The 16,121-nt window shown below is 33.5% G+C and overlaps 1 protein-coding gene across 2 annotated transcripts in view; it reads left to right on the top strand.

Moving 5' to 3' along the window:
- The window catches only part of LOC117106113, a 19,578-nt gene extending 6,658 nt beyond the window's left edge, over positions 1 to 12,920 (top strand). Inside the window, exons 2-8 of one of the 2 annotated variants that reach the window (XM_033247457.1) lie at positions 2,510 to 2,645; positions 3,233 to 3,322; positions 4,030 to 4,587; positions 4,909 to 5,132; positions 5,245 to 5,494; positions 6,271 to 6,330; positions 8,994 to 12,920. In XM_033247457.1, coding sequence (XP_033103348.1) covers positions 3,310 to 3,322; positions 4,030 to 4,587; positions 4,909 to 5,132; positions 5,245 to 5,494; positions 6,271 to 6,330; positions 8,994 to 12,667 — 4,779 coding nt within the window. In that variant the 5' untranslated portion in view covers positions 2,510 to 2,645; positions 3,233 to 3,309 and the 3' untranslated portion in view covers positions 12,668 to 12,920. The remainder of the gene's footprint in view (positions 1 to 2,509; positions 2,646 to 3,232; positions 3,323 to 4,029; positions 4,588 to 4,908; positions 5,133 to 5,244; positions 5,495 to 6,270; positions 6,331 to 8,993) is intronic. The other variant, XM_033247458.1, reaches the window with a different exon arrangement.
- The last annotated feature ends 3,201 nt before the right edge of the window (positions 12,921 to 16,121 follow it).

Here is a 16,121-nt window from a genome sequence, read left to right on the forward strand (position 1 = left end):
CTATGGCATAGATAACTGCCGGGCCCTAGGTAAAATTGGTAAAAATGCACCTGATCGGACATAGAGACAGAGCCTCTAGTGGGGTCTACTCAGGCGAAACTCTGAATGCTTATACGTTCTGAGGTTTTTTAAAACAGATACGGTACGGCATTAACACTCAGAAATATCTAAAAAATATTTTGTTAGAATATTGAGAACAAACTATGGTCAAGTCATGTTATCGTTTAGGGCCTATTAAGCAATTCATGAATCTATGATATATTATAATATTGACAACATCAATAGAACATATAGGTGGAATTGTGTCCAACCCGTCGTGAAAATGTACTGAATATTCAGTACATGTAAAAACGCTTGCAAAAATAGTACTCGCTGCTTACTTTAGCTCGAATTCAACCCTGGCCATCAGGTGCAAGCTCCGTGGTCTAAAGGTATGATGCCAGGCTAGTGATCTGGAGAATGTGGGTTCGAGTCCCACTGGAGAACAACTTGCAAATATATTTTGCAAGTGTTTTCACACGCACTGAGTATTCAATACATTTTCACAACAGGTTGGGCAAAATTACACATATAGGCCCCCCTAATTGATTCTCCTGGTGCAAATTCAGGTATTGTATATTCCATCACGATAATAACAATTACTATTCAATAATAGAACAGTCATCGACCTACTTGCAGTGAAGTGAATCTAAAATGTATTCATGAAGTTATGATGATCTGAAATGTTTAAAAACGTACACAATAATAGTTGAACCAACTTTAAAATACCACAAATACAAATGTGCGTGACGATATTTTATTGCTTTAGAAATGTGATTTCAAAAAGTGTATTAGTGAATCACGCACTGAGTACCGTATTCAATACATTTTCACGACAGGTTGGGCAAAATACATAGAGGCCCCTAATTGATTCTCCTGACGCAAATCCAGGTATTGTCTATTCCATCACCATGATAACAATTACCATTCAGTAATAGAACAGTCATCGACCTACTTGCAGTGAACTGAATCTAAAATGTATTCATGAAGTTATGATGATCTGAAGTGTTTGAAAACGTACACTATAATAGTTTAACCAACTTTAAAATACTGTACCACAAACACAAAATGTGCGTGACGATATTGTATTGCTTTAGAATTGTGCTTTCAAAAAGTATATTAGTCCATCGTATACGTAAGGGCTAGTATTGTTTTTTTTTTTTTACTTGCAGCGTTTGGGAAATAGGTAGGCCTAATAGGTAAATTGTAATGAATATAATCAATAACTATAGCCTCTAAAACCTAATATTATTGAAGGGTCCTTTTAAAGTTTGAATAGGATTTTTTTAAAGTTAAATTTTTAGATCATTATACATATTGAATGAGCCCCCAATAGCCTCGGGCCCCAGTGCTGTGCACTGACTGCACTGTCCATACCTACGCCACTGGACCTGAGTATTATTAGTGGTTACATAACGTTTGCTATGCACTGTATCATGTGCTATAGAAGTGGAAGACCATAATGTATTGGGAATGTACCTCTCTCTCTGGTAGGGCCTACAGTACAATCAGTTTAAAAGTGTAAGGTATAGGATAGTGTGGATTTTTTTAACATTTTTCTAATGGTAATGTTCAAAATAAGTGTCAAGGAAAGTAAGTATGATTGTTGGAAAAAATGGTCAACATTTTATTTTGAATTCTCACCCTGACCTTCGCTTGGGCGAAGTGGGCGAAGGTCTGTAGTTAGCATGAAATTTGTAAGCCAGGACCCATACTATTTTGTTACGTTTCTTCACAGAGGAGGACAAACCCCCCTCCCGCCGAACCCCCTGGATTCGCCACTGTGATTAGAATCAAATATAAAATTTAAGCTAACAAAAACAACACATCCAAAACAAGTCTGTTATATTAGGCCTGTATTGAAAAAAAAATGTAAATTCAAAAATTCGGCCAAATATAGTTTGGCCGTGACTTTTCAAACGTTACGGCCTGGCAAATTTTTATACGGCCAGATTTGAGGAATCTGGCCGTCAAAAAGGCCAAATGGCAACCCTGATATACAGTAGGCAGTAGGTACAGTACATTTGTGGTGGGTTCAGCGAAAACCATAAAAGTACTGTATTAATACAGAAAAACTGCAATGATTGAGTACATTCGATACTGTAATAAAATAGGATAATTCTATAATAAAATTTATCACAGAAAATATATTGTAAGCATGTTTGGTAACTTTAGACTGCTTTTTTAGCCTATGATATTTGGATTAACTTGCATTGTATTACATCTATTTCAATCAATATTGATTGAATGAAAATATTGAGGTAAATAAACTATTCTTTTCCCATCGTACAAGTAAGAGTAAGTCAAGTAAGAGTTGCTAGTCAAGACACTATAATAAAATTAGGTCAAAGGAAAGTAAACTGATATAAAATCATATATGTTAAAATTATTTACGATTTAATTTCATTGCTTATTGATTTTGTTAGCCAAGAAAGAAAAGATGATAAATAAAATATTTATGGCTTTACAGGTATAAACCTTACCAGTAACACAAAAAGTGAGCCAAGATGTGATGATACAATTCATCTAAGAGCTGAAGAGAAAGGCAACTGACATCAAGAGTGTTGGGGGGGGGGGGACATTTTGGTATTAAAAAAACTTACCTGGTAAGTAGAATTTTAAAGATTGTAATGCTCTTGCCAATGTAAGGGGCAACTGAGTAGTAATCAAGAATTGACTATGCAGCCCACTTTAGCTGGTTTGTAATTTGTTTATGTTATCGATATTCTAAATATTCAGATATTTAAAAAAAATATTGGATATTATTCTACTGCCTTCAAAGAACTTTCAGTATTTTGACTTTTTAAAACAGATGTTGAGACTTCCATGGGTTGTTAAAGAATCAGTGGTTTTAATACACGAGTTGTAATAATGAAATTTAGTAAATGAAATGGTGTCACATGATATCTGGTATTCAGTACAGTATAAGCATTTTGTTGTAAAATATCTAAATTGGTAAAAACAAAACAAATTATTTGAATTTTTGATTTATTATTTATTATTCTTTTGACTAATAGTACATCTTTAAATGTATTAGTATTTTACTCTGATGGTTTTTAAATAAACTGCTTTGACTAAAAAGTAAAAACATTGGTGAAACACAGTAAATATTTAAATATTTTATTAAAATGATGGTAATACGGGTATATAAAGAATATTAAGAACATCTTCATTTCTATTGAATCTGTTTTAGTGTGAAAGCTTGTGCATCCCAACAGTTTGAGTGAATTATTGTATAAATTGCTGTGAGAAGTAGATCACAAAGGAAGAATGGAGGAAACAGGTAAAATACTGTTTATAAAGTAATTGTTGTTGGCATTGTTGTGTGCAACTCTTTCAAAGGACTTCACATTGCCCTGATCATTGGTAATAATCTTACCTGTATGTACTGTACATGCACATCCTATATTGCCTCTTGGAAGGTATAAAAGTAAATAAATATTTACAGTGAATTTCAAAGTGTATATAGTTAAAGTGACTGTCTTGTCTATTTTATCTTCCCAAATTAACATATTATTTAATGATATAAAACAACACAAATGTAGGAAAAATCGCCCATGATTACGGTAGGTTACTTAAAAATGACTAATTAATTAAACTAACAAAACCTGGATATTTTCATCTTTATTCAATGTTGGTGTACTTCATCTAAACAAACTGAATTATACACATTAAGTTTACTCTGTAGACTTTTTGGCTTGTTATACACTTTCTTCCACAAAAAATCTTTAATGCAATAATTTTAAAATAAATTAGAATTTGTTCAGGATTCTAAACATGTATTGATTAATTCCATTGTTTAATCTTCAATTTAGTTTTTATCTTCTTTGCTGTCTATTTTTCACTTCTATAATGATGATTTTAATAACTATAATGGATGATTAATGATGATGTTTATCAAATACACATTTTTCATTGTAGATTAAAATTTTCCTGAATTGTATATTTCTATTATTGATGATAGTCAATTTATTTTCGCTTGTATCATAGGACTTTCAAAAAGAGATTTCAGCCAGCTATTGGTGGATTTTTCAAGTTGGTATGATGGACTTGAATACATCAATATGCTGAAAGTTTTGTACAACAACAGAAAACATGTGCCAATTGACTCTGATTTAAGTAAGGCTACTGATGTAATGTCCTTGCTAAGTATTTTAATTTGTTCTGGGAATTTGAGTCAAACAAATCTCACTATCCTGTATGACACAATCAAAGTTACCGGACATCTTGGCTTCAAATCCAGTATTGTACTTCCAACTTTACAAAGAATTGAAGAACATGAAGTGTCTAAATTGTCATGGTACAGACAATTCCTGTTGAAGCTAGGAATGGCACTGACTAAAGCTGATATAGTAGCGCTTGATGTCCGATATAACATACCGTTGTTAAAGAAGTATAAAGATAGCTGGCATTTGATTCTAGATCTAGAGCAAAGGAATGAGCTTTGTGAAGAAAAAATTGATGATTTCATTGAAGGATTACCAAGTGACAAAGCTCTGAAAGCTTTACTGGAACTGGAAGGTACAGAGCTATGTTTGTTAAAGAGAGGTTTACCAATTTTTTATTTTACACGGTTTTATATACACTACACAAGACTAATTTTAAAATTTAGTTTTTGCCTCTTGTGTTTTACCTGCAAGATTACAGTATGATGACTAATATTTCATATTTCATTCTGCAGTAATGGTCTACTTTTTTAATCATGCTCAATTTAGGAACCCTCTTTATATTTTATCTATCATTTCATCCAACATTTAGAGCCAGCACTGTGCAAGTGTATGCTCAGGTAGGTTTAATTCTGAAGTTGTCATTGTCATATTGTTCAATTAATTGTAGTGTCATAATTTTCCGTGTGCGTTTTTTTCTCAGTGTACAAGAGAGCAGTCAGTAAGCAAGAGCATGAAACATACACATCTTACTACAACCGTTTGAAAGAGAATATTAGACAGTCAAACATGCATATAAGAAAGGATGTTAGTGGTGATGGGAACTGTTTCTTATACTGCATCCAAGATCAATTTGAGAGGCTGGGTTTACCAAATCGATCTAGTGCACAACTCAGGGCTGATTTAGTGGACTACTTGCGACATTTGGTAATTGTGTAGATTATTCCATAGTATTATCATTATACTTGCATGGTATTATCCAAGTGTTGTTTGATACATTGTGTTTTATTGCATTTAGCAATTTCTAAATTTTTTCCAGGATAAAGAAGATCCATTGATCGCCCTTACAGATGACAAATATCTAGATGAATTGAGTAAAGATGGTACTTTTGTTGACGAAACAGCCATAAGAGGGATATCACGAATATTAAATCACAACTTTCAAATAGTGACCAGTCAAAGAAAAAGCACAGAGCAGGGCCACTTGGTCACAAAAATCCAAGAAAGTTCAAACCCAGATGGTGTAATGTTATTTGGTCAAATTGGAGAGCTACACTATATAAGCTTAGGTAAGGGATACTGTAGTAGCACAGGGGCACCACACCCACATACACACACATGCATACAAGCCCACACAAACATACATGCCCACATATACATACTATGCCCACATACATACAGGTACACCTAAGGTGTAAAAAAGGGCAGTTACGCCCCTTTTTCCCCCAGTTTTTAAATATTAAAAAATCTGTATCTCATTCACCGTTCCCCAGTTTTTCGTCAAACAACTTTTTTTTGTCTTAGAAAAATCATTTCTACAGCATATCAAAAAATTGTTTTCCTCCGGAGCCTGACTCTTCATTATATTTCTCTTTGTGTTAATAATTGAAACTTATTCAATTAATTTGGGAGGTTCTAGAAAATATAAGTTTATTTTTGGTTGCATTTTATATAATTTATAATAATTCATGTGACAATACAAAAAATGTGAACATGAGTGCAACCTTTGCTGTTGTACAACTAACAGTACTATAGCACAACTCTTTAAAAATTGTTATTTGGTGTAATTATTTTTTATAAATTTACTTGATATTCGTAATTGTTTCTTTCACTTAATTGGGCAATATTTCATTCATTTATTTTATTTATTTCATCCAATTTTTAAAACATGTACAACAAAAATATATAGAAAACAAAACACCCTTGACAGAGACGGGATTAAACAAAAGCAAACTTAATTGCTGTACAAATTTTGTGGTTTTTTGCAACAGGTTGGGCAATAGAATGAACAATTTTGTTTTAATATTATAGAAAATCTGAAACAATTTTCACTTTCTATATCTAGGTGATGAAGTTGGATCACAAGTATCAGCAAGGCAAAACTTAGATTGCCCAAGTAAGCAAGGTATGTATATGAAATTATTTTTGCCTGATTTCATTTCATTTAAGTGGAATAAGCCAAATTACTCTGGTTCAATGGTGCTGCTAATACCAAACCTCTGGAGTATAAAAAAAATAACAATATGCAAATGTGACCTTCGGAACGTGTCCGTTGGTATTGAGTACGAAATAGAGAGTGGGAGAGCAAACTCATAAAACGCATGTAAGGCACCCGGACACAGAAATCCAATTATTGTCACGATTGTGTTTATTTATAAATCTAACATCAAATCAATGCTTCACCACCATAAAAGAAGGTGAAACCCAACAGAACACTGCAGCTATTGCCACAACGAGACAGGAACAAGACAGTTTACATCTGCATTACAAGCAATGCTCTCTACAAAGGTTAAACGATGAAAATAACACTATTTAAAGCAATGAACATCAGACAATTAACATATCACGTCTTGACAGTTTAACTGGTCCAGAGAGAGAGAAAGAGGGCAAGCATACCAAACCCTAGCATTCTCCAACGCAGTTCGCAAGAGGAATTAATCCGCTCAGCGTAAAAATTAACGTTATAAATCTAAATAATTAATAATTAAGTATAATCAATATTTTCATAAATGAAACAATAAATCGAGTTTACTGTACAGCAAATATAGCTTGCACTAGTTCTGTGGTGGAAGGATATCATGGTAGTGCTATAACATAGCTTATCTATAATTAGTTAAACAGATTTGCATGTACAAACTACACCCTCACACAAATAATAGAATACAATGTAATGGTTTTAAATGTTTGTTAATTGTTGACTCTAAAATTTGTTTTTAACTTTTAACTAAGAATGCAAAGGAATGTTAATAGCCCTGGTTTCAATTAGCGCAGGAAATATTGGTGCATTGCGACATTAAGTAGGGTTGAGTTGTTAATACCCAACGCTTAGGGATTTTACACTGGTGCAACGCAAACAGTGTTGAGAAATTGTTGTCCCTTACAGGGTTGTAGCTGTAGAAACCTAAGGGTGGGTGATAGACATTTTAAGGGTGGGTGGGTGATAACATTGGTAAACTCTAAATAATAAGAGTTGATTTTAAGGATGGAAAAGTGGGTTAATAAGGGTGGGTCGAAGGCCATGAAATTAGCTTTAGACAGGGTGAAAAACTTTAAGGCAGGGTGGCTCAGCCCACTTCCACCCACCATAACTACATCCATACCCTTAACATTGGATGGCAGTTATCAAGTACCAAGTACTAAAACATTAATAGGCTATGCTTACTCTGTAGAATTCTTTGTAGAAAGTCCTGTCTTGTGCTTTTAATCCATTTGAAATCCAAACATTAAAATTATTGTTGTAATTCTAGAAACATGTACTATGTTTTCAATTGTAGTTGCAGTTCTGCAACAGTCAGTTTGAGTGATAATTTAAAAAAAAATTCTGACTTGACTTAACTACATTTTCTATAAGGATTATCCATTATACATGAAAGCATATTTTAAAATTTAAGATATTGCTTCTCCAGTCAACAGTTAGCTCTACAATACAAAACAACATTTATTGGATTCACTTTTGCATCATTTGAACACTCGATGTTCGTAATTACAGTATATAGACCTAATTAAATGAGATACAAGTAAATAAAATACTTTATAATAAAACAAAAGTTTATACAGGTCACCTAGTTACTCAGAAGACAAGAAAAGAAAATACAATAACAAAAGTTACAGTAGTACAACAAGATCCTAAATTAGAATTGCCGTACAGATAAATAAATAAAACAAAAAATAAAATCATTGGTATCAAGAAATAGAGATAATATTTTTTTAATGCAAAAGTGCTATAAATGTCATTGTGTTCTTTCCTAGCATTAATTATAGTTTGCAATATTTATCAAAATGTTTACTTGTTAACTCTCATCTAACATTACTTAAACAATTCACAATTTGAGCCAATGAGACTAAACCCAGACACACAGTGCGACGACTGATGAGTACCTTTCTTCTCACAGTAATCGCTTGATTATGTGACATTCTCTCCTGATTGTTAGTGGCAGCCTTAGTGGATTAGTAAAAACGAACAGTTGCTCATGCTTTGTTGCGTTGCATTTTCTATGGAATCGACTTGGCCAACGACTGGCACTCTGTATGCCTAGTCTTTGTTTGTAATGTGTCCCTTCTTTTTCACTCTCTGTTGAATAATAATAATGAATAATATTTATTTGGACCCACTTTTTCAGCAGCAGAACACTTACACATTTGATTACAAGACAACATCAAATTAAGTATGAACAGTAGCATAAATAAAAAAGTAGATTAATAAGATAAAAAAAAAACTAAGAAGTAGTTATTTTAAGTTTGATGCTGCATGTCATAAAGAAAAACAAGAATAACTAAAACGTTAGTGCAACTCAAAACAGCTTATATTTATTCCTTATTTATGTTTTTCAATATATCTTCTTTCATAAACTGGAAAAACCTGAAATTGTTAAAAATTCTGATTTCTGTGTTTTAGAAAACATTAAATATGTGGTTGTGCATAAAAAAAGGATTAAATATTAATTAATACAATACAACACAATAAGTGTAATTTAAAATAGATGTTTGTTACTACATAACTTAAGTCTTAAAATATTTCTGTATGAGATAGATAATTGCAGAAATATGTTTTTTTTTACTGGTTTCCAGATTTAATTATCAAAGAATTTCTGACAAGAAAGCTGAAGCAATTGTATCAGGATGTTAATCAAATGACACCAGCAATCTGGCATAGACATCATAGAGTAGATATTGCTGAAGTATTCACACAACTCATCTTACTGGAATCCAACAGGAAAGACAAAGAAGAACCAGATGAATTCAAATCAACATGTATAAGAAAGGAAGGTAGACCCACATCTTTAACAGAGGTATTAGGTATCATTAAATCAAAAGATTCATGTAAGGTATTAATAACAGGAGGAGGAGGGATGGGCAAGACTACACTTCTGAAATATATTACTTATAAATGGGCTACTGATAAATTACATGCCTTTGCCGGTAAATTACTGTTTCTGATCAGTGTTGGGGACATTAAAACAAGTACAGATATGTTGGAATTAATTCTAAAAAACATAGTTACAAATGAATTAATTCTTCAGCACAACTTGCCAACTAACTCAGTTGAAAGATTTCTGATCAATAATGCTGATGATATAGTTATTTTGTTAGATGGATATGATGAGTTACACAGAGATGCTAAGGACCCTGTATATCTGTTCAAAGGATGTGAATTAGAAAAAAGCACTGTGGTGATAACATCCCGACCTGACTACACAATTGATTTGATTAAATGTTGTACTGTACATATTGAAGTGAAGGGGTTCAGTAGAAGAAACATAAAGAAGTATATTCATGATCATTTTCATTCAATCAACAAATGTGAGTTGGGGGAATTATTAATGAAGGAGTTCAATCTTGTGTCACAGCATGAACTTTACTGGGGTGGTGATCATAAAGAGGCATTTGAATTGTGCTCATCCCCACTGTTATTGCTTATGATTTGTACCATATGGGAACAAAATCAACATCTTCCAAAAGACTTGTCAGTTCTTTTCATTCAACTGATTTGTTGCATTTTAAGTCAATATAAATGCAAGAGGGATGATAAAATTGCAATTTCCCAAATTAATAGTGTTCCAGAGCAGTATAGACTTGCCATTCTACTATTAGGAGAATGTATGTATGAAGGCCTAAAGGAAAATAAATTGTCTATTGACAAACATGTTTTATCAAATATGACAAAAAATATAGATTCTGTAGATTTAGCATTGAAAATTGGATTTGTTTATGAAGATAGCCCTTTTAACCCTGGTGATGTAAGAGAGATGTACACACCTCCACACAAATTAATTTCAGAGGCATTAGCAGGTTTTTATTTGTCGAATCAAATTGAGAAAGAATATTTGAAATCTGATGAATATGAGGTGATAAGATCTAATAAATATTTAAATATGACAAGAGTGTTTACAATAGGATTTCTAGGTGCTAAAGCTGGTGGATTGCTTAAACATTGGTTAGTAATCAGGGCTTCACATTTTTACTCAATAGCACAGGGTTTCACACATATAAAGGAGGAAAATGAAGAAGCTGTGCTACAGGAATTGGATAAAAACATGTCCACTGAAATGAAATCCTGCTGTAAGCAAATGCGTGAGACATACAGAAGTGTCCTTAAGGATGATAAAAGCGTAGTAAGTGAGCATTTATATAAACTTTTAAACATATGTTGCACTATATATGAGGGAAGATCAGAAAAACTTGTGGAGAAATGTATATCGCTGTTAGATGCATCTAGTGAAGAAACTTTCAGATCATCATGCAGAAGTTTTGTACATATCTTAGTTATTGTAGGAGGACAAAATTTAGGAAACTCCAGCTTCAGGTTCAGTATTGAATACCCTTTATTTGAATATATATCAAATTGGACAAGTGAAAACCATAATTTCCTTTCTGCTGAGATGAAATACCTCAAATTCAACTATGGTTACACTAGTTTCTGTTTAACCCATGTATTTAATTCATCATTCTTGATTCATTTGCTGACACATTCAAATAACCTCTCTAAATTACGTATCACTTCGGGTAAGCTTGCTGAGTCTGTACTCAGTGTAGTTATCATTGAGTTACACAAAACTAATGTAAAGTTGAAGTTAACAGAACTTGATATTATGGGCAATGATCTACATAATATCGATGGAACATTACTAGGAAAACTATTTGAAATAGCTCCTGAAATAAATGTGCTAAATATAAGCGGTTGTAGTTTATCAGGTGATATTGTGAAGGCAATGATTACTGAATGTCAAAACAGTGGAATTTCTTTAGGTGGATGCAATCTTATTATTAACAATAATAACATTGATAATGCATTATTGGGCAATTTACTTAAAGGGTATCCTAATATATCTGGTCTTTCTATAGCTTCATGTGGGCTATCAAAGGCAAGTTTTAATAAAATGATCAATGGGTTTCATGAAATTGAATTACGTAAACTAGATTTCAGCCGAAATTATTTAGGAAATTTAGATGGAAAAACGTTTGGAACCTTATTGAAAATGCTTCCCAAACTTTGTTATTTTAACATGAGTCATTGCAGTTTATCAGGCAGTATTGTTAATGAAATGATGGAGGAATGTGGTAGGATGAATGTAGTATTGAAAGACAACTTGCTTCAACTGAAGGGCAATGACCTTTCAGATATTGATGGTAAGTCACTTGCAGAGATAAACAAAGCTTTTTTCAAATGGAGTGATTATTCTCTTACAGCTGATAACCTACAAAATCTGATTGAATCAGTAAGTGTTGTAAATAAAACATTGAATTGGCATTCGATAGTTTTATGTCATATTAACCTGTCTTCGATCAGTGGTAAAACATTAGCTTGCCTTATTAACATCTCTCCAGACCTGATCCATATTGACATGAGACATTGCAGTTTATCAGGCAGTATTGTTAATGAAATGATGGAGGAATGTGACAGGATGAATGTAGTATTGAAAGACAACTTGCTTCAACTGGAGGGCAATGACCTTTCAGATATTGATGGTAAGTCACTTGCAGAGTTAATCAGGGCATATGTCGAAGATTCCGTCTTTGATTTTAAAGGTGCTTTCATTTGGCGTAATTATTCTCTTACAGCTGATAACCTACAAAATCTGATTGAATCAGTAAGTGTTGTAAATAAAACGTTGACTTGGCATTCGATAGTTTTATGTCATATTAACCTGTCTTCGATCAGTGGTAAAACATTAGCTTGCCTTATTAAGATCTCTCCAGACCTGATCCATATTAACATGAGACTTTGCAGTTTATCAGGCAGTATTGTTAATGAAATGATGGAGGAATGTGGTAGGATGAATGTAGTATTGAAAGACAACTCGCTTCAACTAGAGTACAATGACCTTTCAGATATTGATGTTAAGTCACTTGCAGAGTTAATCAGGGCATATGTCGAAGATTCCGTCTTTGATTTTAAAGGTGCTTTCAATTGGCGTATTCATTCTCTTACAGCTGATAACCTACAAAATCTGATTGAATCAGTAAGTGTTGTAAATAAAACATTGACTTGGCATTCGATAGTTTTAAGTAATATTAACCTGTCTTCGATCAGTGGTAAAACATTAGCTTGCCTTATTAAGATCTCTCCAGACCTGATCCGTATTGATATGAGACATTGCAGTTTATCAGGCAGTATTATTACTGAAATGATTGAGGAATGTGGTAGGATGAATGTAGTATTGAAAGATGGCTTGCTTAAATTGGAGGGCAATGACCTTTCAGATATTGATGGTAAGTCACTTCTTGGGGTTTTATCACCCTAATTATGATGGTGGTTCAGTTGGAGTAATTATTTGATAACCTTGAAAAGCTGGTTGATTCAGTAGGTGAAAATATGACATTCAATTGGTAAGGATAGATTTGAGTGATATTAACGCATCTTCAATTTGTGGTAATACATTAGCTTGCCTTGTTGAAATCTCTCCAGACTTGATCTATATTCAATTCAATTCAACAAAACATTTATTTTCTTCCAAAGGCACTTAAAAATACAAAATTACAAACACAAAATACAAATATTGGAAGAAGGCCAGGACCCAAGAAGTTGTTTGCAAAAACAAACATCTTGTGATGGGCAGGCCTGAAAAAAAATAAAAAAAATAAATAATAAATTAAATAAATGAATAAATAAAAAAATATAAATATATATAGAAAAAAAGAAGAGAAAGCAGCTCAAAACAAAACAGCACGACGAATTTCAACCTCAGAAAGTTTAATAATTTGAGATTAAGTGTTTTTTCAGTTTATTAGAAAAGGCTCTGGCAGAAACAGCATTGGTAATTGAGAATGGTAGGTTGTTCCAAATAGAGGGGCCCGTATATCTAATGTTATGTTGGAAATAGTTTGTGTTGTGATAAGGGATGTGAATATCAGTTCTAGAACGCGTATAATAATTGTGAAAAGAGGAATTATACATAATCATGTTACTTAAATGCTTGGGAAGGATCGAATGCATGGCGGAGTATACAAATATACTTTGCTGGATTAAATTAATATCGTATAATTTTAGAAAATTTAGGTTGGAAAACAGATGGGAAGAATGAGATTGTGGGGGAGAGCCAGATATGATCCTGATAGCCTTTTTTTTTTAAGAATTTGAAGTTTGTTGATGTTAGATGGATATGTATTGCCCCAAACAATGTTGCAGTAGTTCAAGTAAGGAAGAATGAGAGAGCAGTAGAGAATACAAAGAACATACAGGGAATAGGAAGAGAGTCTAGAAATGATGCCAAGGCTTTTGGAAATTTTACTCTCAACTTCACTTATGTGAACTTTCCATGCGAGTCCACTGTCTAAAAAATTTTGCAGATTGAACAGAAGGTATTTTGTGATTGTCAATAAATATTTTGTATGCTGAAATGTCGATATTTTTTAGCCTTTTGGGGGTCCCAAACAGGATATTGACATGAGTCATTGTAGTCAAGGCAGTATTGTTAATGAAATGTTAATGAAAGAGGGCATGCTTAGACTGGTGGGTAATGACCTTTCCAGATATTGATGTAAAATCAGTTCCTGCGCTAGTAAAGGATAATATACAGTAAAACCTCGAATTGAAGCCCAATGTGCCTAATCTCGAGAAGAAGACCATCTCGAATTGGAGCCCTCTTTAGTTTCCAAAACTAGTCTCAAAAAGAAGCCCATCTCGAAAATAAGCCCATGGGCTTCTTTTTAAGATAGTATAGGCTTCTTTTTGAGATGGAGCAGTACATACACTGTATACAGTACATACACATTTCAAAGAAACAAAATAAATTAAAAACGCTGGTTTATAGGCCTACAGTAGTTTAGGTGATTTAATGCCGGTTAATGCACTTAATTTTAGGGGAGGCCTGGCCCCCACTACCCTAAACTTTTAAAAATTTAACACAAATTGAGAAAAAAAAGAAAATTCTACTCAACTTTAAGTCTAAGAATGACATTTCCGGATGTACAGAAGTGCCATAATCATAAGTTTTCTTTAGCATGTTGGGGCTGAGGTAGATAAACCGTCCATCTGTGAAAGCCCTTCTCTTGGTTACCTCTATTACAAATTCTTGGATCTGCCACTGTAAACTTTGATACCTATGTTATGAATCTTTTCAGCTCATTTGTATAAAGGAAGGATAGCTTTTATACTTTTCATGTTTCTATACTTTTTTTCATGACCTGTTGAAATTATGCACTCTATGATTGATTAAATTAGTCCTCTAATCCGTTAAAAGGCCTTACCTTCTGGTGGGTGCGGGAGCCACCACGGATCTGCCCCTCGATCCCGCTGGGACCCCCCAGCCAACGGGCCCAGGCAGCGCATATGGCCCGCGGCCGCTCTCGGCGGCCCTGAATGTGAGTACAGTATATTAAAATCCCTCTTTTGCGGCAACCCTACACTCAGGGGACACTGCACCAACTCCAATTAAGGGAACACCCAATTAAGAGGAGGACTATCAGTATAATTGTCTAAATACTTTCCAGTTTTGTCAAAATTTGCCCTTTACTTATGGAATGATTGTTCTTTGTTTCATAAAAAATGTGCATTCATCCAGGATTTGAATGATAGCCTGAACCCTGATTTCTAAGTCATGCTCTCTTCATGCTTTTCTTTGGACATCATTTTGTTAAGAGGAGGACTATCAGTATAACTGTCTAAATACTTTCCAGTTTTGTCAAAATTTGCCCTTTACTTATGGAATGATTGTTCTTTGTTTCATAAAAAATATGCATTCATCCAGGATTTGAATGATAGCCTGAACCCTGATTTCTAAGTCATGCTCTCTTCATGCTTTTCTTTGGACATCATTTTGTTCTTATTCTTACACACATTTCAAATCTACAGAATTATTACTGTACAGCAGTGTATTACTGATACTGTATTATAAAGGTATCCTCCCACTTGGTCGAAATCCAGTTTGTCGAAATCCGGTTTGCCGAATTTAGCCCACTTTGCCAAAAACCCAGTTTGCTGAATCCAGTTCACTGAAAACATAAAATCCCAGTTTGCCGAAACCCGGTTTACCGAATTTGAATTTTTTCGTCATCGTCGTACAAAAGCGCAGCACGCTACTTTTTGAAATAAAATGTAATAAACAGCAATTATGTAGGCGAAATCTAATGTGAACTCAGACTAAACAACCACAAAAAAATAGTTAAAACCATCACAAGGGCTTCCTGTTGCTCACCACTTTAACCGAGCCATACTATCGGTGATTTATTCTTTATAATCATAGGCACCAATTTCAAATCTACTACTGTACTAAGGCTAGAGGACTGGGCGGATACCCCTGGGACATCTTCTAGCCTTAGTAGATCTGAAATTGGTGCCTAAGATTAACTAGCCTAAATCACTGATAGTATGGCTCTTTAATTTGAAATAGTGAGCAATAGGGAAGCCCTTTGAAGCCCTCTAGAAATACATACTTCACTATTCCAGCCTAAAAATACATTCTTCATATAATGTTTTTAGGCATCTACTGATTGATGACCACCTGATGAAGGGCGATGCCCGAAAATGTTTGTGTTTTTACCATTAAAAGTTAAGGCTACTCTACACTTTTGCTTTATGTGTTTTATTACTATAATATATATATATATATATATATATATATATATATATATATGCATAGACAGATTTGTATATATAAAATAAGAAGTCAAACAAAGTTCTGTATAAATATATAATATTTATTGTACAAGTACTTTCGACCATAGGTCATCATCAGGTACTGATAGGATAGTGGAATG

This window comes from Anneissia japonica, unplaced genomic scaffold (genome assembly GCF_011630105.1).
Source record: "Anneissia japonica isolate Jap-2015-1 unplaced genomic scaffold, ASM1163010v1 scaffold287902_len55275_cov143, whole genome shotgun sequence".
Taxonomy (NCBI): domain Eukaryota; kingdom Metazoa; phylum Echinodermata; class Crinoidea; order Comatulida; family Comatulidae; genus Anneissia; species Anneissia japonica.